Here is a 24,004-nt window from a genome sequence, read left to right as displayed (position 1 = left end):
GAGGTGGCTGGTCAGGTGGAAAATTCTATAGTTGCTCCTCCTACGGAATACCTGAAACATTTTCCATTCTAAATTCTCGACATGATTCATATCAAAATGTCGTCTAATTCGGGATGAAATTTTGCCGAGTTTTAAAGTAATACTTAACGATGGAACAAATGCACTCTAATTTGAAACTAAAGTAAATAAATCCATTGTTATTCTCCTCGTTGCTTTCGCTGGTGGGAACAATAATAAGATTACCAATATGAGGTTCTACCAACGCGTCGAACTATTTTTGGTGGCTGACTGACTGACTACATACATTTTTATTCTCAAATACTCTTCCGCTAAATAAATTGCTCATCTAATCGAAATTCTTTTTTTCATTCCAGAAAAACATTTTCAAGTATCAGAATTTGATGCGATCTTCCCGACGTCCAGAAGTGATCTTGAAGGAGCTAAAGGTGACCTCTTATTTGTTTTAATTTGTCTCTCTCTCTCTTTGGAAACTTGGAAATTTCTTGGACAGTTTCACTATTACATAATGTCTCCGTCCACACATCCTTGATTGCGACTGGAATGTCGTCTGATGAGGTGGTTGGATTGGAGGACTTATCGTTAGTTGAACTTGATGAAGGTCAAGTATGCGTCAGGGCGCAAGCAGAACAGATCCACTTTGTTTCTCTGTCCACAGTAAGTTGGTGTTTGGTTGACAATGGGAGAGTGCAATCAACAATCAAGGGTAAGAGCACACAATGATGTCGAGCTGATACTGACAGCACCCTAATTGAATCCGACATCCCATCACCGCAGCAGCAGCAGCTCGTTATACATCGTTGCGTAAACGTTGGGCCTTCGACTTCCCATTTTAATGAAAGAGTTTTAGTTTGTGGTTAATCAAATTGCAAAGTTCCATTGTTTTGGTTGGCTCATCGGGGTGTGAAACCATTAAAACTGGGAAAGGATTGACAAATTTTAAATTGAATTTGAAATGGATCCGAACGAATTGGATTAATTCGGATCGATTTTCCACTTGAGTGACTTGGGTTGTGCTTGTCTGCTTAAATTATATATTTTCCGTTTTCTAGGTTCCAATATCTCCAATTAAAAATATATCACTCAGTCATCACTCCAGTTTAGGCGGAATTAAATGCAGAGATTGTCTTGCCGATGGGAAACAAATCAGTATGGAGAGCTTGCGCTTATCCACGTATAGTCATAGACGGTTATCCAAATTTGATAATATGTATGTATGGATGGGATCCACAATATGAGTGAAAAATTTCCTCATGAATTTTCCATTAAGCATCATCACAACATCGCATGTTATCCCGTCAAATCTATTTTTGACTCGGTTCAGTGAATTTTTCCCATCATGTGGCCGTTTGATACTCAATATTTTATAAATTGTCGTGTTGTGCAAATAAGAATTTTGTTTGGCATTCAACCGTCAGCGAGTCCATGCGTATTATTTCATTTCATTCGGCACCTGGATGCAAACCAGGTGCTTTTGGAAGGAGACAAAGTGAACTTTCTTTCTCCTTCGTTCGTACAATGGCCTCGTTGATTTGGAAATCCAAAACATAATATCCTCCTCCTCGCGAGGCGTCTTCCAAGAAAATTGTAATACCGCAGTAATGCAGATAGCAAGTCTGCCTTTGTGTACATGTCAGTCAGTCAGTACATTTAGACTCCAGCGTTTTTCGACCTTTGATGATGTAAAATGTGATCTGAGCAGAATCGTTGCACAACCAACGAACCAAGCAACTTGACAGATTTGAGGACAACTCATTTCTCGATTTCCAACCGTTGTGGTTCGGTTTATTTTCTGTGGCTTCTATCCTGAATGTGTTTCGAGAAGTAAACAAGTCCCTTCTGCTTGGATTTGCCATTCTGGTTTGTGATTTCTAGTTTGTTATTACCCTCCAGCAACGTTCCGACATCTTCCTTCTTATCCCTTCTGAAAAGTCTTCTGATAATAATAATGCGGCACAAATAAATAAATAAACAGACCGCAACAGTGGCTAAAGTGTAGACAAATATGCACTCTGGATATCTCACATACATCACTTTCACCAGCCACGCTTCGTTCTCTGGTTCTGTCCGGGATTGCCCCTGCTGTGAAGCTTTCACCGTAATCATACATCTTCCAATGCCTCCTCCTCGTGTATTTCGAACCACTCGGACTTATTTCCTTTAAGCCCGACACACGCACTGAATATTTAGCCACTCATCAACAACCCATGGAAAAGTATGATCAATGGGATGTTTGCTTACTTACTTGCTCACTCACATGGTACACCACGAAGGATGGTAAAATGCTCGTTCCTCTACTTTGTCAATAGAAAGCAAAGCAATTCCTTTTTGTGATGTGTGGAGTAACAAATGGAGGAATATGATTATTATTTACTCGCGGCTTTGGGAGTTTGGGAGGTGATTTGGTATATGCATGCATGCACACAAGACACAAAAGCCAAGCACACAATGGAGAAAGCCAGCCAGCCACAGACCAAGAATACATGAATTTTAATTTAGCACAATACACAAAAAATTGACTCTGCGTGGAGCACTTTCCTGCAATAAATCTTAATGCACGTTGGGGAAAATTTATCACTGCGTCTCCTTGGACAAAATTACACCTTAAGCTCCAGTCACCCACGTATCTACGTACGAGTCAACCCTCGCCAAGCAGTAGTGGCAGTGCGTGGAGACTTAAATGAACGTGAAAATTGTTCCTGAAATCTACTTGGGAGCACAATGTACATAAAACGGCAGTGAAAGCAAGAGGTGCATAATATGGATACAGTTTTGTTTGCTTCTCGTCCTCCTCCTCCTCTTCCTTGGTGGTGGTGGTACATACGCAGTGGGGCTATTGCGCTTATTGCTTGGCCTGGTAGGATTTTGTGATCGGATATGTAGTTGAGAAATGCAAATGGACATAAATCAAGTTTGCAATATCTTCCGCCCCACACAGTCTAGGATTTTATACGGAAATTTATGGACTTGCGATCATGGCATGTTGCACCACATTATATTCAAGGCTCAAAAAGTGGAAGGAAATTGTAAATTCCACCCCGTCGATCCATATACACTCCATATTTCTATCAGTTGGATGTCTGATATTGAAACTTGATAGTGAAGTTTGAGAATTCTTGGAGAATTGATACCCTCGCTCGATCTGACATGAATAAGCTCTTGACTGGCGGGTCAGTAACTTATCGGAAATGTTTTGCTCTTCCCAATTCTCTTAAGAAATACCCAAACACCATTCATTTCAAGGTTTGGAACCCATTCGAGGGCCGAGAGTGGTCTGATGATACGAACAATACGCACATAACACTGGGGATTCTAGTGTTCGGAACATGTAGTTAATGCATATTTTGTGAGAATCTGCATGAGGAGTGAAGGAGAATTCAATTATTAAGGCGGGAGATTAGAGCTTTCACACTTCCTCTACACTTTCACTGAATGAAATTAACATACATCACCTCATTTATATTCATACATCATATAAATATGTGTAGGCGAAAGCAATAAATTACGACCAAGTGGAATTTTATTATGGTTTTATGAATCATGAACTTGGTCATCTCCGTTAAAAAAGATATGAACCATGACGGACCGCAGGGTCTCCCACATGCAAATGTAATGAAACTGGTTCACAAAAACTTGCGTCAGACCGACCGACATCAATCCCACGTTTTCTCTTTGAAATTCGCAATATTAAGGACGCACGCGACCAGAATAGCTGACCTATATAGACAAAAGTATGATGAGTGCTCACAAAAGTACAAATATATCACCTTTCCATTATCATGCGGACTTATCATGGACTTCCCGCATTGTCATCTCCAGTGACAAACTCATCATACGCCTACTTTCGCAAACGTGTTGTAGCACTAATGTGACGTGCGAAGCGACATTCCGTCCGAGTATCAACGAAGGAAATGTCATTGAAATAATGATGCTCTTCCTAATGGTGACATGGACAGATCGTGCATGCAACATAGGTGTGTCTGTGTTGGGGAGAGGATAAAACCCCCACCAAAGCCCGCATATCTTCTTCACCATCATCCAAAGGCGTACGTAGTGAGTCAGCATGGATACCTCTGCTGAGGGACGCGTCTATTCTGGAGAAGGAATCAGTAGGAATCAGTTGGTAGTTGGTAAAAAATCAAGATCTTGAAAGACTGGAGAAAGCCAAATGGAAAGGGCATTAATATTGATTTCCATTAGATTTTATCTGTGTTTGACTTGAAAGCTTTTTCTCTCTCCATCTCCACTCATCACCGCCAACCATCCACCCACCCACCAATCTCAACAACCTAAAACCAAACCTAAATACCAAGAAACCCACCCCGGCCCATGATAAACCTTGCGAGAAACAAACTCAGGATCAGCGAGCCCACGATGCTATTGACTCCGGTCTCTCCTCATCGCCCCGTCAGTCCGCTCTGCGTCCCCCACCGACCCTCTTCGAAAACTTCTAGTCCAATCCTTCGTAGAAGTACTGGCACTCTTTTTCGGTATACATAATTCACCACTCAGCGTGCGTACGTATGTCTCTCAATTGAATTTGCGGAATAATTAGTTGGGTCGTCTCTGAAACAAGATATCCACTCGTGTTTTTACCCTTTTTAAGCTTTCTCTCGGGGCTGAAATAGTGCGAGTTGTTGGAAATGATGATGATGATTGCCCTCCAGCATCCAATTTTCCTCCCTAATCATCCTGATATTACTGCTAGGATTTCCTCGCATTTTTACAACCTTCCTATTTTGAATTAGCCAAATGGATTGCTCGGAAAAGCCATCGTCAGATTTGAGCATGGCAGTTTTATTTTTAACGAGGCAAACACACGATTATGAACATGATTCATTTAAACTGGATGATAAATGGTGCATGTATCGTGAGTGGTGTGCATAAAGCGTTTGTTTTCCTCTGCCAGCCCCAACGACTGGGTCTCTTTCACAATCCAACGACATATTTGCTAACGACGCAGGAAACCTGGCAGCCATGTTATGGAAGAATTTGTTTATGGAGAAAGTTGGGAAAAGATGAGAAACAAGGAGGCCATTTCGGCTTAAGAGAGAATCCACATTGCCGCTCCTACGCTCTGACGGAAGCAATTTTGCTCACGAGATTTATCTATTTATTTGCTAACTGCGGTAATCGTAATCGTACACCACACTACACACGACCCTAAATGCCATTGCAATAAAAGATGCAGTTCTGCAGAGTGAGAGAAATGTGAGCGTGATGTAATTTAGTGGCAAAAACTTAGTGAAATGAACAAGAATCTCATTTATAAAAGTTTAATGGCTCCCATCAACTTAAAATGTTAAGCAAACGTAAATCGTTCCTATTGTGCGGACGCGCTTCTTCCGTTCTGCGGTTCTTCTTGACGATTTCACCGTTTGCAAATATCAACCCTTATCTTTTTACATCGGAGAAAAGGAGCTGTCCGTGTACGTAAAAGTGGAAATGCACTTTTTTCCTCTCTCTCTCTCTCCCAGAAACATACGGTTATTTCATTGGCCTCGTAATGTAGCAGAATAAAAGTCATCTGACGTAAACTGAATGAAGATTCTTATCATCCTCGGTGTGTCGTGGGATGTGATTGGTCGCACTCTGGGGCATTTCCTAATGTCCCTTATTGTACTTTGATTGCGCTTTATTTCATGTTATTTATTGACATCCTCATGAAATGGAATTGGTAACAAGGAATAAGTGCACAATCAGACACATCGTGTGTACATATATTATCTAAACGTATATTTTATTAGGTTGCATAAGAATGAAATATTACGGCAAGTATTTAAATTAGGCGATGATCAAACAAAAATGATGAAAGCATTCTGTTACATAAAACTCATTACATATTTGACAAGTTGAACGTACTTAATTATGTTTTCTGTTCTCTACAGAGTTTGGTTGACTTTGCCACTACAACGCCACTCCAAGACGACTGCGTTTCTCATGTTCCTATTGAAATCGTATCCAACCTGCTGGACTCGGTAAGAACTTGCTTCGTAATCAATATCTGTATGTAATAGTAAGTTGACTGGAAGTGATAATTAGCTCGAGAATGTAAGTACATCGTTCTTTCCGTAAGTACAACAATGCATATGCCCTGAAACTTGGAGAACTACTGCAGATACGGTAGGCAGCTCAATGTTGAACACGTGTCTTTTACGGCTCGGGCTGAATTTACATAGCGAGTGAAAACTGATTTTCTCATTCATATTCTGAGCCAAACCAGAGTCTCTAATTGAAATTCCAACATTTGCATTATTTCCGCCTTCCCTTCTTTGCAGGCATCTCTGGAAAATCAGCAGGGTAATTTGATGGAAAGTTGGTCAAAGTTTGGGCACAAATGCAAGAAGTAGCACTGATTTTGTTGATTGAGCATAATTGGTTTGGAATGGAGTGTAGCATTTTGCAGGTCATTTGCATTTTATAAGCGCGCCCTTTTCCGTCTTGTTTACACCAGGAAATTACACAAGGAAATTTTGTATGCATAATTTCTCCTTCTTAACACTTATTGCTTTGAAGCACATTGGTTAAAGGGGTAGAAGAAAGTCTCATTTCATGCGAAATTTAACCTAACGAAATTATGGTACCCTGAAAGCTGCATAACTTGTTAGGATACAAACGTACATAAATATGTAGCATTTATCAGTACGTATTTGGATGGAAAATGAGCACGAATTAGCACTCACAATTTGACACTTTGGTTCTACCCTCCTCGGTTGTGATGATGATGAATGTGCTGGAATATTGTGAATATATTGAGCAAGTAAATAAGTTTGTTGACTCGTTGTTTGAATGTGCTTGTATAATTTCAGGCGGGTGACCTTTTAGGGAAGAACCAGGCCGAAGAAGTGCTGGTAAGGTTTACATTTAGCATTTACCATAATTCCAGTTACGTAGACATGTACACAAACAAAAATGATGGGACACATCCGTTCTTCTGAGTGAAAGTAGTCAATTAGATGTCGACATTTTATTTCAGGTGGCCCTTTCTCCACTCCTTGAGCGATCTCACCCTCCGCCCTCCTTGTGCCGCTTCTTCTCACGGCAATGTCGCGGTATGAACCACTCGTTCTTAACAACAATTCATAATAATGCGTAAAAATATCAACATTCTTGCAATTATGGAAATTTGTATAATACCGAAAATTACTAACTGGGTATAATTGTTGTACATTACAGCTGGACCCCGCTGTCCATTGGTGGGTCAACTATTCACACCAGTCGTTCGTCGCGCAGTGGTTCGAATGGTAAATATAAATATTATTTCATACATTTAGAAGAGACACGTTGAAATTAAACAGGTTGGGTTTGTGAGATAATTGCAATTATGCAAAACCATCATGATCCTAAATTTACGCCTTTGTATGATCTCTCCTATTTCTCAAGGATCCATCACACCCAAATTAGGGCTTAAATTGTAGTAATCTGTAAAATAATGCATGTTACATGACATGCAATTATAAAACATCTTTCCCGTCATCCACACCCTTTGATATCTTTTGTCTTTTGTCTTTCTCCTCTTCGTCTTCACTTTCACTCTGGTCCGATTCGGAAGCATTTCCATTACCAGCTCCTTCATCGGTCCAGAAAGGGCTGATAAAAAAGCAGGGTGCGAGAAATCGGAGAAATGAGAAGCTTCAATTTTTTCATTATTTCTTGCTTTCGTTCTAGAGAAAGTTCCAAACAAGTGGCTGATGAAAGGTGTAATTTATTAAATGCATGATTAGGTCTAAACGCGTAGAATATGGCTAAACGATCTAACGTACAACTGAAGAACGCTTAGCCAAATGAGACATAAACATGGCTGATTTGGGCATTTTATGCCATTTTCATCGTTTCAAACTGCTTCCAACGCTACTTTGGGGGTCAATTCGAAAGTAAAAAACACAATTAGTGCACAATTATGGCATGCAAATGAAGTTCATAAGCAACCCCGTTATTTGACCAGCATTATCAACTACTTGAGCAAATTGAAACGTGGATTTTGCAAACTAACTGGCAGTAGGATATGTAATGACAGTTGCAAATGTTTAAATAATTTAATTTCACTTTCCTTTGGTAAGATTTGACATTTTACAGTTGAACTTAAATTGCTGAGAATATTAACGTGGGCTAAACTGCACATAAAATTGTTGTTCTTTCGCTTTCTCTCAAACCAGAGCAAACTTGGAGGAACGGCATAAGTAGGGCTTCCCACAAGAAGACGGGACAAGACGGAAATTTACGTCCCGCGTTTTGACAAGCAAGACGGGACACGGGACAGGACAAACAACGTCTTGTCCCGTCTTGTCTCGGCAAGACGGGACGTCTTGCGACAATTTAAATATGATACTTTCATCTCGGAGTTCATCAAAATTGAATTTAAAACTCAGTACAACGGTGGTATTTGTTCAGTAAAATATAACTTAGGTGAAATTGTAATTCCCTTATATTGGAAATTCGATCGAAACGAATCATCGAATATTTTTTGGATAGCTGTATCTAATACGTTATCATGAAATAGAATTTAGAAGTTAGAATTTTGTGTACAATACGAACATGAAGGTAAGTCTTGAGAACATAAATTTCAAAACAAGCAGTTTCCTATCAAACCAAAACAGAGGTTTTCCGTTTTAGGGATGGCACAGGTCTTTTTCCCACTACACACTGTGTAATGTGAAAAACCGTCGAAGGTCGAAGGTCGAAACCTTGGTTAAATTATTCTGTAATTAGTAAAAACAATTTGTATCATGCTTCCTGAAGCGTACTTAAATTTTGTGAATGGATTTAAAATTCAACCCATTTAAAACATGTGCGTCCCGTGTTGTCCCGTCTTGCACGGGACGGGCAAGACGGGACGCAAGACAAGACGGGACAGCTTGTCGTCCCGTCTTGTCTTGATATTTCGTCCCGCAGATTGCAACAAGACGAGACAAGACGTATAATCTTGTCTTGTCCCGTCTTGTGGGAAGCCCTAGGCATAAGTAAATGTGCTCTCATAATTGGAATTGACTTGCAGCAGCACAAATGGAAGATACAGTTGGTATTAGTCTATGCCGTGAGCATACTCGAGATATGGAATAACACCAGTCAACAACGGTGCGACTGTCTGGAGTGCACCTACCAACGAACGAATGAGCCTTGGAAGTGTGCATATATCGAACCAAGCACTTGCTGCGTATACATAAAAGGCCCAATTTGGAATCCATTAACGATCTAAAGCAATTTTGCCCTCGTGCTTGTTGAATTTGGAGAGTAAGAAGGAGTTGATGAGACATTTGGGTAAAATTTGGGCAAAGTGAAAGTTGGCCATCGCCTCAGCATCATCGGTCGGTAGTGAATTTGCCTCGAGTATTGAAATTGAAGAGTTTGGCGTATTGCCATCAACTTTCCGTCTTTGCATAATAAATGCATTTACGTAGGTCCGCACTGGCTCAACATGTTTCGAGTAATTTTTTCCCCATTACAAAGTCACTTTAGCGAGACGCTCCTCCTCGAAGCCCTCGATTGCAAAATCATTCTTAATTTTTCAGTGCAGAGAAATATCTGTGCGATGACGGATTACGTATTTAATTTCACTTGAGTAAAGTCAGAACTGATTTGGATTATCACTTTACATTATTGAAATTATATATTTCCGGGAGAGAAACTGCTTTTGATATTTATAGCATCTGCGTGGCATTAATGTCTGATCTCATTATTTTCTGCATGGATTCTCAAAACATTCTTCATCCTCAAATTTATCGTCTTTCAACTCAATAGCTTCCCATGTGATTTATTTATTATGCATTATAAAAACCAGTAAATATTCACTCAAAGAGAGGAAAGACCAGACATACTTTCTGTGTTTGTGGTGTATTTGCACAAATATGTAACCCCAATCCAATTCTAAGCCATTCCAGTAGTTTATTCCAATTCAACAAAGGGAGGTCACTTTTTGCTGTCTGTCCCTCTCTCTCTGATCCTCCACCAATCTAAGCAAGAGATCCAGCAACCACATCCAATTTCGATTTTGATTGATTTCATGATCCAATTCAATATAGATCTTTGAATTCTCACAGCGCTATAAAGTTTGGTGGATTTTATTTATGTCCAAGAGAAGGACTTAATCGCCGGATATGCTTCAGAGTGTGTCACAAGGGCAGAGTAAATTGCAATTGGAATGGATGTAATCTTGTCGAGCGAATTCTTTTGTTTGTGAGTCAAATGTGATAACAAATCTCCGAAGGCTGGCTGACCCCATAATCAAATTCTATCCAATTCAATCGATAAGACCTGGAGGAGAACATACGGCTCACAAATCTCGATTCCTTTCAAGTAGAAAAATAACATTGTGTTGAACACAGAAAGCGAGTTATTTTCTCGCACCAAGTCGTCCAAGTAGTCAAACGGCACATAACTTATTTCCGGCACACCGTTGTGGTGCCCAATATCTAAGTACGAGAAGTATATGGTATTGCTTATTAATAAATTACCTCGAGCGAGCAGCCGGGAAGGAATGCGGGCAGACCCACTTTTGTTTTAAAGCAGGAGCAGCAGAGCACAAGGGTTTTGTAACAAATAAGTTTGGGCAGTGTTGGACATTACGGATTAGGAGGTGGTGATAGGAAGGATGATTGATGCCAATTCCTCCTTTCTTACACCCAATGATTTATGACTACCGGCCTCGTCTCCTCCATCGTCATGCAGTGAGGGAGAAATAAGAGGAGTAATAAGATTGGATATCGCGTCAGGATTACTTGGCTCTCCTCCCTCCAGCCGCACCACCTCTTGTGCAATATTTCTGTATTACGGGGCAGGGCGGCGGTGCGATTAGGGATAAAGGTCAGGAAAAACATTAAGTTATTGCTCCTCAAGAAAAGTAATGCGGAGAAACCTAAGAAGATCGCAAAAAGGTTTCAAGAGAACATGTCGATGATATGCGTTTCTACTTTTCCTACCTCAATTGATCGTGTTTGTGGGTGGTGTGGTGTGGTGCTGGTTGTGTTCGTACTTAACAATGTATCTGCTGGTGGCACTAATGTAAGTTTTAAACTCGGGGGTCACACCCATCATAAAATGGTGGCAGTGGTGGTTGCGATAGGAGTATCGCACAAACGGGCCCTGATGACCTGAATAAGGCGACTTTTGGCCCAAATTTGACACGTTGGAAGATTCACGATTCCGACAAAATACTATCAATTTACCAAATTCGATTCGTTGGAAGTATGTACTTACTCTGTTTTTGCTAGATTTAACTTCACACGAATCTTGACTATTATAGTAGTGTACTAGCATAATACTAACGGAGAAACCTGCATTCATCTTGGCGTCCCCTCTGCGTACGAAATAGATTTGAGTTGTATAATTACTTCCAGGAACATGGAAATTCATATTGTGCAATGTACACATTACACAAACAAATACATGAACATAATATAATTTACCCAGTATTACGTTACTGACAGATCGATTACATATTTTCCAGGACTTTGGGAAATATCCGTACATGCGACGCTTTATACAAGATTTTATCCAAGCACTCAACTGCCATAATGATGGAGTTAACGTCGTTAGAAATTTCGTCAAAAGGTAAATAAACGAGGAAGAAATGAGACGAGGAATTATGACTTCCTAACCTACACTGGATTACTTTTACAGCATGCACGGCCCAGCCAGTAGTTGTCCGCATCCCAGAGTCCTCTCCAATCTAGTCTCCGTCTGCCTTGCTGCCATGTTCCAAATATTCAGGTAACCATAAATAAATACGTTTTTTCGCTTTAAAAGAGTCTGGGATGCAAAATAAATCTATCCATCTGTCAATCTATATGTGTTTCATATCTCTGAAAACCCCTCTATTTAGCAGCAAGCCAAGCAACCTTGGACTGAATGCCGACAGTATGAAAGATATTCCGTATGATGAACAGTTGCTGTGCTATTTGGCCGTACTGGACACCATGTAAGTTAGAACTTATTCAAGGGTGCATCAAACCAAGTGACCCATGCCACGATGAACAATAGCAATAACGTTACAGATCAGAGTTTGAAGACTGGAGGCCAAGCCTGGCACAACTGTTGCAACCCATCCCCTTTCCAGAGGAGGCCTTATCAAACTCATTCTTCACACGGTGAGTTGAGATCAGAACAATGCGATACATCCAAATGTGCATGCTTTTACTGCATGCCGTATATTCTCTGGACCCTTCACTCAAAGTACATATGCACACATAAATCTTATGCGAGAGCAATTTCCTAGAATTTTATGCAAAGGGAAGGTTGCCTCGTCGTAATGAAATTGAGACTTGATTGCAAAAACCAACATCTCTTGAGACATGGGCAGAATTATTATTTTCTACCTGAGCCCAAAGTTCATGTCAATATCAAGGATCTGTTTACTGTCCCCTTTTACTGCCTCATGCAGGACACATGTTTGGACAGGGCAACGGGCTGTGGAGGGAGTCAACTGTTCCCTGCCACAGGATTTATTCACAGACTGTTGAGTTTCAGTTTACTCGGTTAATCTCATGACTAAAATGCTCCAGTGTTCGTAACTTGTAGATAGTGGGACCATAAGGCTAAGCAAATAAAACTGGAACGATCTTGTCTGCTGCTGCTCCGGTCTGCTCCGATCCTCACTCATCCCGGCCGCGTTGCCTCCTCCTTATTTCTGCATAGGTTACGATTAAAGTCTACTTTTCTCCCTGCTTTCTCCCACTCTGAAATGAACTAATAACAAACTCTTCCGCGGAGGAAATGAAATTAATCTTGAGGACAAGAGAAGGATTAAGTATAACAACAACAAGATAACAAAGCCCTCCACTAAGCCAACTCTTCCCCTCTTCCCATCCAGCTAGCTGACATAGATTTGAGTATCAAGCACCAGGCCGGGCAGGGAAAGTGGGCTACTCGCTTGTTTGGCCTTTTATTAGGACCTGCCTGCCTCTGATTACGGTGCTGGTTGGTGGTGAGGCACAGACTTTCTCCTCAACATCATGCTTCGCCGGCAGTTGTCTCATCTGCTTTTCTGCTTCCCTACAGATTTACATCATCTCGTCGTCGTCGTCGTCGCGTAGTTGTTGCTGCCGCTGTTGCTGCCACTAGGCCAGGAAAAACATAATTGAGAGAACAGGCGGCAGTAAAGTAAATTCCATTTCACTTTTCTCTATCCTCGACTTTCCCATAAGTCGTTGTTTTCTCATCGTACAATGACACGCGGACACTGCAGATGAGCTGAGGATTGCTGCAGATTTTAGTGAAGAGTTACTCCTGGCCCAAGACAGGATTAACTTCGTTAAGTTGGATACACTTCCCAAAAACCTGGTCCATGTCCTGACTTTCACCCTCCTCGAGAAACGAATGGAGAAAGAGAAAGAATCGGTGCTACGTACGGACGTCCGTCCGTATGTAGCACCAGATGTAGCAATGCATCGGCAGGAAACAGACCATAGCTCTTTGTTTTTTACTCTTCGGACCAGTCGTGGAAAATACAAGGCCGATAAGAAGATATGGCTGAGGACAGATTGTGAGATAGGGCACATATCCCAGATTTAAGACTCGAGATGTCCATACCTCGAGAAAGCTAATTCCTCCGAATGAGCAAAAAACCTTTTTTTCTAGCGTCATGCCTTGTCCTAAATAAAGTTAAGTAATTGCACACTTTGTACAACACTGCTCGTCCCTGCTGGATAAATAATTAGGGTAACACCTTTAATTGAAAAGGCAAAGAACTCATATAATCAGTCCTAAACAGACCAAATGATAAAATAGTCTATGCCAGCAACTCTGCTTTTGACACGATAGAAAAGACAGGCATAAAACAATAATTGGATAAGATTATTCAATTCCCATTTCTCGAACGAAAGTCAGTGCATGAGCAGAAACATGTTCTCACATTTGGGAAATTGACTTGTGTCAATAATTCACATTCTACAGTCAATGGAAAAAGTATTGGCAACCCCCATGCCAGCTAAATAAAATTGGCTGTAACCTTGTAATGCATTATACAATTGGTATGAAAATTTGTTCGCATTTAGCAAATATAATATAGTTTTCGATTATAATCATGATTTATTAATTAAAATTAAATAAACAGTTTTTAAATAAGTTATTGGAAAATTTGCAAAATTCACCAGCAAAAAGTATTGGCAACATGTGGCCAAATTAATTACGCGAAACAACTTTCTTAATGAACTACCACACTTCATTACGGTAAGTTAATTAGGTGACAAAATACGACGATAGCTACATTTTAAGTCAGCAGTTGTGTTGTCTGGAACCAAAATGGCGACACCTAACGAACTGTATTTGGTGCGGTGAGAAATATTCATTTCTTTTTCGCAAAAAAACTTGGATATCGAAAAATCAATGGAAAACATACTTTTCCATATTTGCTATTGGAAATGTAGCCAAGAAATATAAAATGACAATTTTAGTATCTGCTTTTCCATGATGCGGAAGAAAAAAGTCACCTACGCCCGAACGCAAATGATGAATCAAAAAACAAATTGCTTGAAATCCTAAGATTTCAACACCCAAAACCACTTAGAATTTGAGAACCAACTGTGGAGTCAATATTTCATAAAATATGGTGATCAATCAAAAATCACGTCATGGGGTTTCAGGGTCCAGTAGCCCCATAAAAGGGAAGGCTCCCGAAACGAATCAACTCAAGGTATTTAAATCAGCTAAATACCACCCTAAATAGGCTTCCAATTGATGAAGAAGGGTCTAGTGGTCTCACATAAGTAAATTTAACTTATTCGGTGCGGGTTGGATGGTTAGAGTTTGGAGGATGCAAAATGAGGCTCTCAAAAATGAATGCTGCCGTCTGGTAGTCAAGCTCGGAGAAGGATCGATTATGGATTGGGGTTGAATGACTAGGTCGTTGCGTAGTTAGCTGGTCACTATCGATGAAGTTATGACCAATGAGGTCTAATTAATCATTCGAAACGATAATTTGAAAACATTTCACAAAAACCTGACCTAGGAAGTAATTTCATATTACAAAAATGCAGTGGCCCCAAAACATGCATCCACATTAACGATGCACATTTTTGGAGACAGAAAAGACTAAGCTTCTTTCGTTAGCTGCACAGTCTCCCGATGTGATTCTGATTGTCCGGGATGAGAAAAGAGAGACTGGTGGGAAATCACTCTACAAGAAACGAGCTTGTCAAAAGTTCGAAAGAAGATTGGGAAACCATATCCAAAAGGGTTATAAAGAAATCTGTCTAGTCAATTCCAAGGCGTATTTCTGCTCTTATTGCATCGAGACGAGGTGCTACGCGGTACTGGAAGCAGTTTATCGAAACAAAATTGCCGTGTCTTTGATAATGACTTTTAAAGTTAAGGGTTGCCAATACTTCTTGCGGGTTAATTTCGCAAATTTTCCAACAAATTATTTAAAAACTGTGTTTATCCAATTTGAATCATTAAAACATGATTATAATCGAAAACTACATTATATTTGCTAAATGCTTACAAATTTGCATGCCAATTGTATAATGCATTCCAAGGTTATAGCCAATTTTATTTAGCTAGCGTGGGGGTTGCCAATACTTTTTCCATTGACTGTACAGTTTGCTAGTTTTCACGGAAAAGTGCAAAGTTTTTCTTAGATCTACTGTAGTCGTGTGTGTATCCCCTTCTGTTTTGGGAGTGAAAGCCGAGTGAAAGTGCCCGACAGAGAGCTCCTGCTTCTAACTGGGAGCGTAATGGGAGTGGTGAAACACTCGATTAAACAACTAACTGCCTACAATATGCAATTCCCACGCCACATTCCCATTTTTACGTCACTCTGCAATGGGCATCCAGGATAAAATTAAGTAATTTTGTACACAGCCAATTCTCTCTCGAGAGAAAACCCAGCAGCAATTATTCCTGTTTTTCCTTTCCTTCCCTCATTTTTGGACTACACTCACCACCAGTCAAAAAAAACAGTGAACATTTGCGTGTCTGGTGGTGAGTCGTGTTGCTGTACGAGAGCAGAGCCGCAATCTCTCAACGAATGTATGTATTATCGGAAAGTGAGAAAAATACTTGAGGGATTCAACTCGGCGTCGAACTTTCGGTCTCCAGATAGATCAATGTCCAAATTCTGTTTCAACTTTCCAGGAAAATGGGTTCACATTTGGGAGGAAGAGATGAAATTGAATAAGGCGAGATTTGTCACCTCCTCCTCCTCCATCTAACCCTCATTGAATTGTTTGCAGGAGCCTGTCTTCCGTGATAAGAAGGATCGGGACGGACCATCGGTGTGATGTTCATCAAATGGTGCTGGGCATTCGGGACGGCAAGGAGGGCTACTTTTCCATCTTTTCGCCCTCCTTCTCCGGATGTTCAGACGACGGAGAACTCTGGGGACTAATGGTAAGACTTTCTCCTCTCCTCTCGACAATCGCTCAACAATCTCAACTCGCGAGATCTCCCATGTTCCCAGACATTTACGACAGACAATGAAAGTACGAGCCCGCTTGGACGCTCCGTTAGACAGGACAAGTGACAAAGACGACTAAAAGACAACACAAACAGCTTTTCTCAGTTTATTCATTTACAACTTTGAACACACATTTTTCCTCCTTCTTGCACCCTCTACAGATGATACGTACATATGGACGCGCTGGTTTCGTACAGCAGCAGCGATGGGTAAAGATAAAGCAAAAAAGTTGAGTAGATTTGAACCATTCCGAAGTGGACGAGCGACTGACTTGTTGAGGTTGTGATTTGAAAGCAGGGTTTTTTACCAATTCAAAAGCTCAATAAATCAACACAATGCTATACCATTTGCGTCACTTGGGTGTGACAGTGGAGGACAAAAAGTTATGTGTCAGCAACAACAACATTCTTGACCTTTTACTCACACGAATGTCAAAATGAAATAAGTTTGCCCCTCAAATTCAACTTGAACTTACTTCTAAAAAATAAATACACGTATCGTCAGATCTTCAGATATCATTTGTGAGTAAGCAGCACGAGTGGGTGCAGAAATGCTTTGCAAAACTGTTCTGTGACAGCAATTGACTCGTGAAAAACTACATACACACGCTGAGACCATACTTACTGAGATACAACTAAATATGTATTCGAATTTGATACTCTTTGTGAAGGGAGACAAAGAGTGGGAGAAAGCTGCATATGCCCCTGCTGCCACAATGCAATGGTAGACTTTAACGTTTTTGATGTTTACAGTTACAATTTCAGCTTGGTTGCTCAATTTAAATTATCACAAAAAACATCAAAGACCTTTCATGCGTTTGTTTCCTAATCCTTTCGCCACTGACTCACAAGGTCTGCATTTGCCTACGCTTTAATTTTACTCGTCGTCACAAAAGAACTGCTGCTGCCCCAATTTGGCAGCTTCATCGTCAATTCCTGGTAAGCAATTCAGTCTGCCTCCCTTCACTTACGAGACTATAACATACACCGAATATCAATGAGTCCAGGCTGAGCTCAGAGTTATAATGAAGCCTAAATCGTTGGGGTGAACATGGTTGATATTTTGTAGTACATACAAACAATGGAAGATCAGAGAGTTTAGAATGTGTCTGGTGTTAAGCGACTCCCAGAAGTCTTTAATTGTGGCATGTGCTAATGGAACATCTAGCGTCTTACTTTCGCACCCGTCCAACAAACGAAATTTTAAGCAATGTAGGATTAAGTTTATCGGACATTGCAAAATAATAAATATAAAACAATTACGGTTTGGGGAGCACTCGTTGTTGGTGGGTGGGGACTACTACGATTGATACGTAGAGAATGATGGAGAATTTGCGATTATCATCAAGAATAGGCAGGGGCAGTACATACATGAGCAGAACTTGACCAGCTTTGTTTGCATTTTTTTCCAGCTATGCACTAATAACCGTAAAGGCATGTAAGTAATTTTGTACTTTCAGTGTAAGTAGTGCACTTGCTCCTGAACCACATCAGCATAAATGAATGGGAAGGGAACTTAGGAAACGGTGGGAATGATGATGTACCCATTGGGGGAAGAAGGGGCTGGTTCAAGTTAAATGCGGCTGCTCTTTTATGGAATGAGGCTCGTTGTGCAGTTAGTTTATATGTAGTTTGGTCGTAGACTTGATATGGCCAAGAGGACCAATTGCAGTCAGAAAGTTCAATTTTATGGCCCATATATGAGAGAGTACAGACCAAAGAGTCATCCTCTCTCTGATCTACTGAGATTTGTTTCATGAGTCAAAATGGACTCGCTCTCTCCATCCCAACAAACTTACTTCCCATCATTGCGTAACTACGTATTTGCTGTGTTGTGCTCGTGGGGCGAACAAAGACAAAATCAGATAAATTGGCATACCGCAGACAATTTTCTTTTACAACCTCGACTCTTTTCAGAACTTGAGAAAAAATGCTCAAACAAAGCAAAAAAACGCGATATAACGTAATTGCTCAATTTCATTTAAATTCTTTCGGGGCTTTTTTGCGTGTCTCTTTCTCTCGTCCTGGTTTGACAAATGCATCCCTGCAACCAAAGACATGACGGGAGCCAGACGCGAAATTAAGAAGAGCGGAAGGAAATAAAATAAAGAATGGCAATGAATTTGCAGATTGGGTGAAACTAATGGGGTCTGCTTCGGGTGGTGGGGACTATGTTTTGCTATCATGTCAACAAAAAATATTGAGCAGGTTTCCCTGCTTGTTACACAATATTCATTGCATAGATTTTAAAATTTTTATTTCCGAAACATTCTCATATCCAGATAAATATGGCCAAAAAGTGGCAATACGCGTGTTAAGTACTGCTGACATGACACGTGGACGACTTTTTGCTTAAACATATACAGTCGACAAAGTCATTGAAATGTTGAAAGAGATGCAGAAATGCGATATATAAAAGCTAAATGGGCTTTCACTCTGGGAAGAAGACAACTCGGTCATTATGTTATTCACGATGAATTATTGGTCCGGCTTAAGTTTGTCACTCTATATCTGAATAGTTCATAGGTAGAAATGTATACCATGCATTCTGGGCTATTAGATTTGGAGAGTGTGCTTCAGTCGGACAGAAAAATAGTTGTATCTGCATTAGCCTGTTCTTTTGTTTCCATTTTCATTCAACTGCTGATAATGCTGTACTCGGCCATTTTAGCCGAGACGTGTCAAACCATAAGGAAGGTAATACTTTCTCCCTCCCTCTTCTCGTCCGTTTAGCACTTTCCACGGGCCGGCCAAACATACGGCGGGTGGGTGTCGACTCCATGTGCACTTACATTTTAGCCTAGCTGGATCTCGTGTTACATACACAGCCGCATTAGAGCAAGAACACTATTATCTCAACGGTGAAGAACTTTCTATTTTCACTCTGACTCCAGCTCCAGTAAAAAATTGGATTCAAGTTTTGTTTCTGAGGAGTCTGCAGAGTATTTTTGCAGAGCTGGGTTAGAAGCAAGTTTTTCGAGCAGCGTGAGTTTTTCGAGAAAAGAAAGCTTAGGGAAATTATTCTGTTACCATTTTTGTTCCGAATTTGAGCACTTGGGCAGAACTGCCATGTATGTCTACATCTATGCGAGCCATTCATCCAAGTGGGCTTCCACCAGCACCTCATCACTCCTTATCAATGGCATATTGAATTTTTGAATTACGGTCTCACACAGAGAGTGGAAGGGTAAAAGCAGCGTGCAGGCAAGGGATGTGAAATTTCGTACTGAAAACTAGCACGGGCTTCTATATACAAGCTCAAGTATCATTATGCAGATACGTGCCAGACCATATTTCTATTTTGCAATTTAAATGCAAAGTAAAGCTTGAGAGCTGTGGAGAAAGTTGAGTGAGGGTTGTCGATGAGGAGGTTGAGATAGATGCGAGTCCTCCGCAATTACATCACATACCACCCGCGATATCGGCATCCTGGTATCAAAGCCATATAGTTTCCTAACAAATCCACCCCATGCAACAACCAGCCAGTCGTCCTTCCATTTGTTCCAGGGAAGATATCGGCCATGCTTCCCGTTTCAGAGGATCCTCAGTTTTGGAACAGATGCTTCAATATTTGAATTATTTCGAACCCAAATATGTAGATAACTCCATCCTGCATGTGGATGTATGTATGTACATATGCATATGCTTAAGGAGTATGCTGAGTGACGTGTTGAACCAGCACTTACTTGACCCTTGAAAAAAGACTGGACAATGTGACATCAAGTACAGAAAGGCAAATGTTGCTACTTACACACACGGACTCACTCTCGAACCTTGATTTATGTATCAAATTACTTTAAAGTATTGATATTGATTTAAAGCTTTGTAATCCCCATTTTTGTAGTTGGAACGTTTGCTAAGCTGTTGCCACCGTCGGAAGCGATTTCTAAGTCAACTCGGGGGGAAATTGTTGGGCAGCTGTTTACTGCTGGCCTTGAGGGAACATGAAGCAGCTCAAGAGGCACTTTGCACTCTCCTCGAGTGGCAAATCGTTCAAAGTGATGACCAACGTGTTCAGATCGCGACAACCCTCCAAAGCACGCCCACCGGAAGGGCGAATTATCTCGCTCTCTGTAGCAGACAACTTCATCTCAAGGAATTGGTACGTCTCACATCTTTTGCACTTCTACCACCATGCTCATATCCATCTAAATACAGTGATATTCAGCGTATAATGACAACACAGTGCAACATGTCAGCGAGCGGTGATATTAGAGGTTACTTACTACTACCTAGCTTTGAATAATCTTGCTGATCAAGTTAAAATGCACGTTTTAACGTTACGTGACATTTTGCATTGTGTTGTCTTTATACGCTACAAGAATTAAGAGCGTGTGCATATGTATTTACATGCATGGTTATCTTGCTAAACAATGGCAAGTACTTAGATAAATAAATCCGTCTTCTGGTAGTGATTTGGGGTTGTTGGGGTGAAAGCAGGCGGGCTTATGGATAGGAGCCCTTGTGTGAGAAAGAAAAATGGGGTGTCTAACTGAGAAAGAAGGTGGTTGTGGTAATTACAGTTTGGTTTTGCTTTGCTCAAGTGTGAAATTGCTTTTGTTCTTTGTTCACAGCAACAGAAAGGGGGTCCACGAAAATTAACTTTGCCCAGTCGCTCGACAGGTAATTCTGCTGTTTGTTCTTTTCAATATATGTGTGCAGTCTAGCTTAATCCAGCCATATGGAATTCCTGAAAATGGGAAATAAGTGATAATTTTCTGCGCAGATAACGACCTGGCGAAGCTCTTGAGTTGTGGCTCCTTTGGGAATTTGGAATGTCTCAGCCTTGCCTTCACCGGCGTGACCAGCGCTTGTGCAGAACAATTAATCAAACTGCCATCCCTTCGCTACTTGAACCTTTGGTGCACACAGGTAACAATTCTCCCATGCCATCCCCCCACCTTAGCCTCGCAAACCCAAAGTCCTGATATATTGACCACTTTTTGCACTCGAGCATTTCATTTGTCTACTCGCGTCCACCCGACAAATGACCTGTTCGTACCCAACAACTTTTAAATTTGTTTCATAACCCTCTCATGAGACACTGACCCGTTTGTGGCGGTGGTGACAGTATAGAGTTCAGGTGTGTGGTGTGGTGTGACAGGGGGGATATTAATTTGTGTGCACATATTTTATATATGTACATCTGGTCACCCTGCAATGAAAAATAACGGCGTGGTAATATGCTTGGCCAATTTGCATATACACTGTTCGTGCACTTATTGGAGTAAAATGTAGGAGGATCGGCGGCCTGAAAAATATTTTATGAGCTCGTTGCATCCAGTCGTAGCATAATGTGATAATGCACGTCATCTTGTTTGGGATGCCAGGCTTATGCATAGAGAGAGAGTGAAATTGAGAGTGATCATCATGCCCACTTGAGAATTGGCGATAAGGATAGCTTCCAGCACGCCCAGTGAAATGAGGAGCTGAGAAGTGTCTTCCATTAGTCAACTCACTTTCTCATCTACAAGTCAATTTGAATTTAGTTCACAAACTCAATTTTGAGACCTTTACCCTCAGGAGCATCATGAAGAAATTCATCAAGGGGAATTATTTTTCGAGCTAAATTTCTCAAGATTCAACGTCTTTGGATCTTGACATGACACGAAAAACATCTTTGGAAGCAGTCGAAACTTTCTCATTGATAAACTTGAGCAATTAGAATGGAGCAGTAGGTGAAAGTTTTGCAAATTCTAAGGGCAATATTGACACCCCTCTCTCCCTCCCGTCCTCGTAATAAACTACGATAGCATAGGGTTCAGCCTTCGTAATCATGTATTCGATCTCCGCCACCCCTCCATCACTCATAAAAGCCTTAGAAAAGAGTGTCCTTCCTGCGAGACAATAATTTTTTGCTATGCACCATATTGGCATCAACTAAGCAGCAAGTAAGAGCTGTCCGTGCAACATTTTTCACTTTAGACGCTCTTTTTAGTTTGTGCACGCTAAAGATTCCTCTGATCATGAGCCAGTATGGCAGTGCATGTACATACATATCAATTCCATGTATGACACTTTGCCCTTGTATAGTTCAAAGCCCGTTCTCAGATCGTACATATCACATGTAAGTATGCATACACACATGTGCATATTGGTACATAGTACATATAACTTTTGAAAACAGAGTGCAAGAAGATGTGTGCACATACGTTGTCGCCTGCTTCAAATTAATATCATATTGCACAAAGCATCAAATGCGGATGCTTCCTCTACGGGCAGATGCAAAATGATGAGAAAAGTGATTGCTCGCAAGTCCCATAGAACACAAAGGATCCAAGTGTCCTTCACATCCTCCTAAATCCGAGTGGAGGCAGTGAAAGCAAGCAATCTCTCTCTTCTTGAAGAAGCTATTTTCTAGAATGAAATAAGATTTTACGAATTCTACACATTTTATGTCAATTGTGGCAGACAGTGCATATATTTATATAGCAGGAGGATGGAGCATATATATTTCAAAAGTATATGCTTTGCATAATTGTCCAAGAGTAATATCATCCTTTGCCAAATTCGCTTGGACGGTTTCATTCGACTACAGAATTGGGGTACGGATTGACTTTTGAGCAAGATTAGAGAGCTGCCTGAGCCGAACAACCAACCAGCTCCTCAGTTCCGTCGACTGAGGGATTTATGACCAAAAATTCATCTTTGTCAGAGAAATTTGATCTTAATATGATAATGGGATGTTCACTGGCTTTAACTGGGCCCAATAATAACAAAAGCTTAGAATGCACTCATTGTGGTGCATGCACACATCTGTGATGAGCTACATACATCGGATGCTATTACATATTTATTACGTTGTACGGAACCTTCCCCTCGTGTGTATTTACATATAGCCCACACTACTTGTTGGCAGAAAGAAAGAGATGAAGCATGTGTCTCCTCTGTTGAGATCGGAAGCTTGCATAAATAATAAATGACCGATTTTCAAATCCAAGTCATTTATTTCTCACGAGTGTCCTGCTACCTTCATAAATAAATAACTGTTGCAATGAATTCGTCGAGCTGTTTGGTTGAAGATGATAAATTTCAACGTGATAAATGTGCTTGGAAGGAGTTTCCATGCATCATTGTCAAGAGCATAATCACTCCAAGATTAGCTGTCTTTTAAAATTCTGGCCTTTGATGACCTCACATGCCCCTCATGTAAACGACTCTTGACTTTCCAAGCCCTTTCGCATTCTGTCTTCATAATCAAATTTTTGGTCGTTTGTCAACTTTCTAAAGCCAGAGTTTTTTTTTCCCTTCATTGAATCCTGAAATGTAGGTCGCTGCTAACGATAAGTTCAGGAATGAGTGAGTGAGCAAAATTTTATGTAGTGTATCACAAAGAGGCAAAACCACACATGTCAAGGATTTTTTCCCCGTAATTTCCCAATGCCTACCACTAATTGTGTATAAATGAAAGCCTGCCTTATTTACATACACATGTATGCACACTAAACAAATGGAGATGTACATCAATAAAATGATATTTAAATGTGTTACAGTTCGGTGATCTGGGACTTGTCCTGATATCGGAACATCTACCCAACCTCCAGGTTCTCAACCTATGCGAGACTCGGGTTAATAATTCTATACTTTTTGCTACTAA

General features: G+C 40.6%; 1 protein-coding gene across 2 annotated transcripts in view; it reads left to right on the top strand.

The window, feature by feature from the left end:
- LOC110845342 (C-Maf-inducing protein) overlaps positions 1-24,004 on the top strand; it is a 67,771-nt gene that overhangs the window by 38,205 nt on the left and 5,562 nt on the right. The window contains exons 4-17 of one of the 2 annotated variants that reach the window (XM_022091746.2): positions 375-446; positions 5,907-5,996; positions 6,828-6,869; positions 6,995-7,070; positions 7,195-7,262; positions 11,462-11,565; positions 11,635-11,724; positions 11,837-11,932; positions 12,009-12,101; positions 16,185-16,341; positions 20,252-20,509; positions 20,982-21,030; positions 21,134-21,279; positions 23,901-23,975. In XM_022091746.2, coding sequence (XP_021947438.1) covers positions 375-446; positions 5,907-5,996; positions 6,828-6,869; positions 6,995-7,070; positions 7,195-7,262; positions 11,462-11,565; positions 11,635-11,724; positions 11,837-11,932; positions 12,009-12,101; positions 16,185-16,341; positions 20,252-20,509; positions 20,982-21,030; positions 21,134-21,279; positions 23,901-23,975 — 1,416 coding nt within the window. The remainder of the gene's footprint in view (positions 1-374; positions 447-5,906; positions 5,997-6,827; positions 6,870-6,994; positions 7,071-7,194; positions 7,263-11,461; positions 11,566-11,634; positions 11,725-11,836; positions 11,933-12,008; positions 12,102-16,184; positions 16,342-20,251; positions 20,510-20,981; positions 21,031-21,133; positions 21,280-23,900; positions 23,976-24,004) is intronic. The other variant, XM_035848556.1, reaches the window with a different exon arrangement.

Source organism: Folsomia candida, unplaced genomic scaffold (assembly GCF_002217175.1).
Source record: "Folsomia candida strain VU population unplaced genomic scaffold, ASM221717v1 Fcan01_Sc001, whole genome shotgun sequence".
NCBI lineage: Eukaryota > Metazoa > Arthropoda > Collembola > Entomobryomorpha > Isotomidae > Folsomia > Folsomia candida.
Note: the sequence above shows the minus strand (reverse complement) of the source record. Positions and strands in the feature narration are given on the sequence as shown.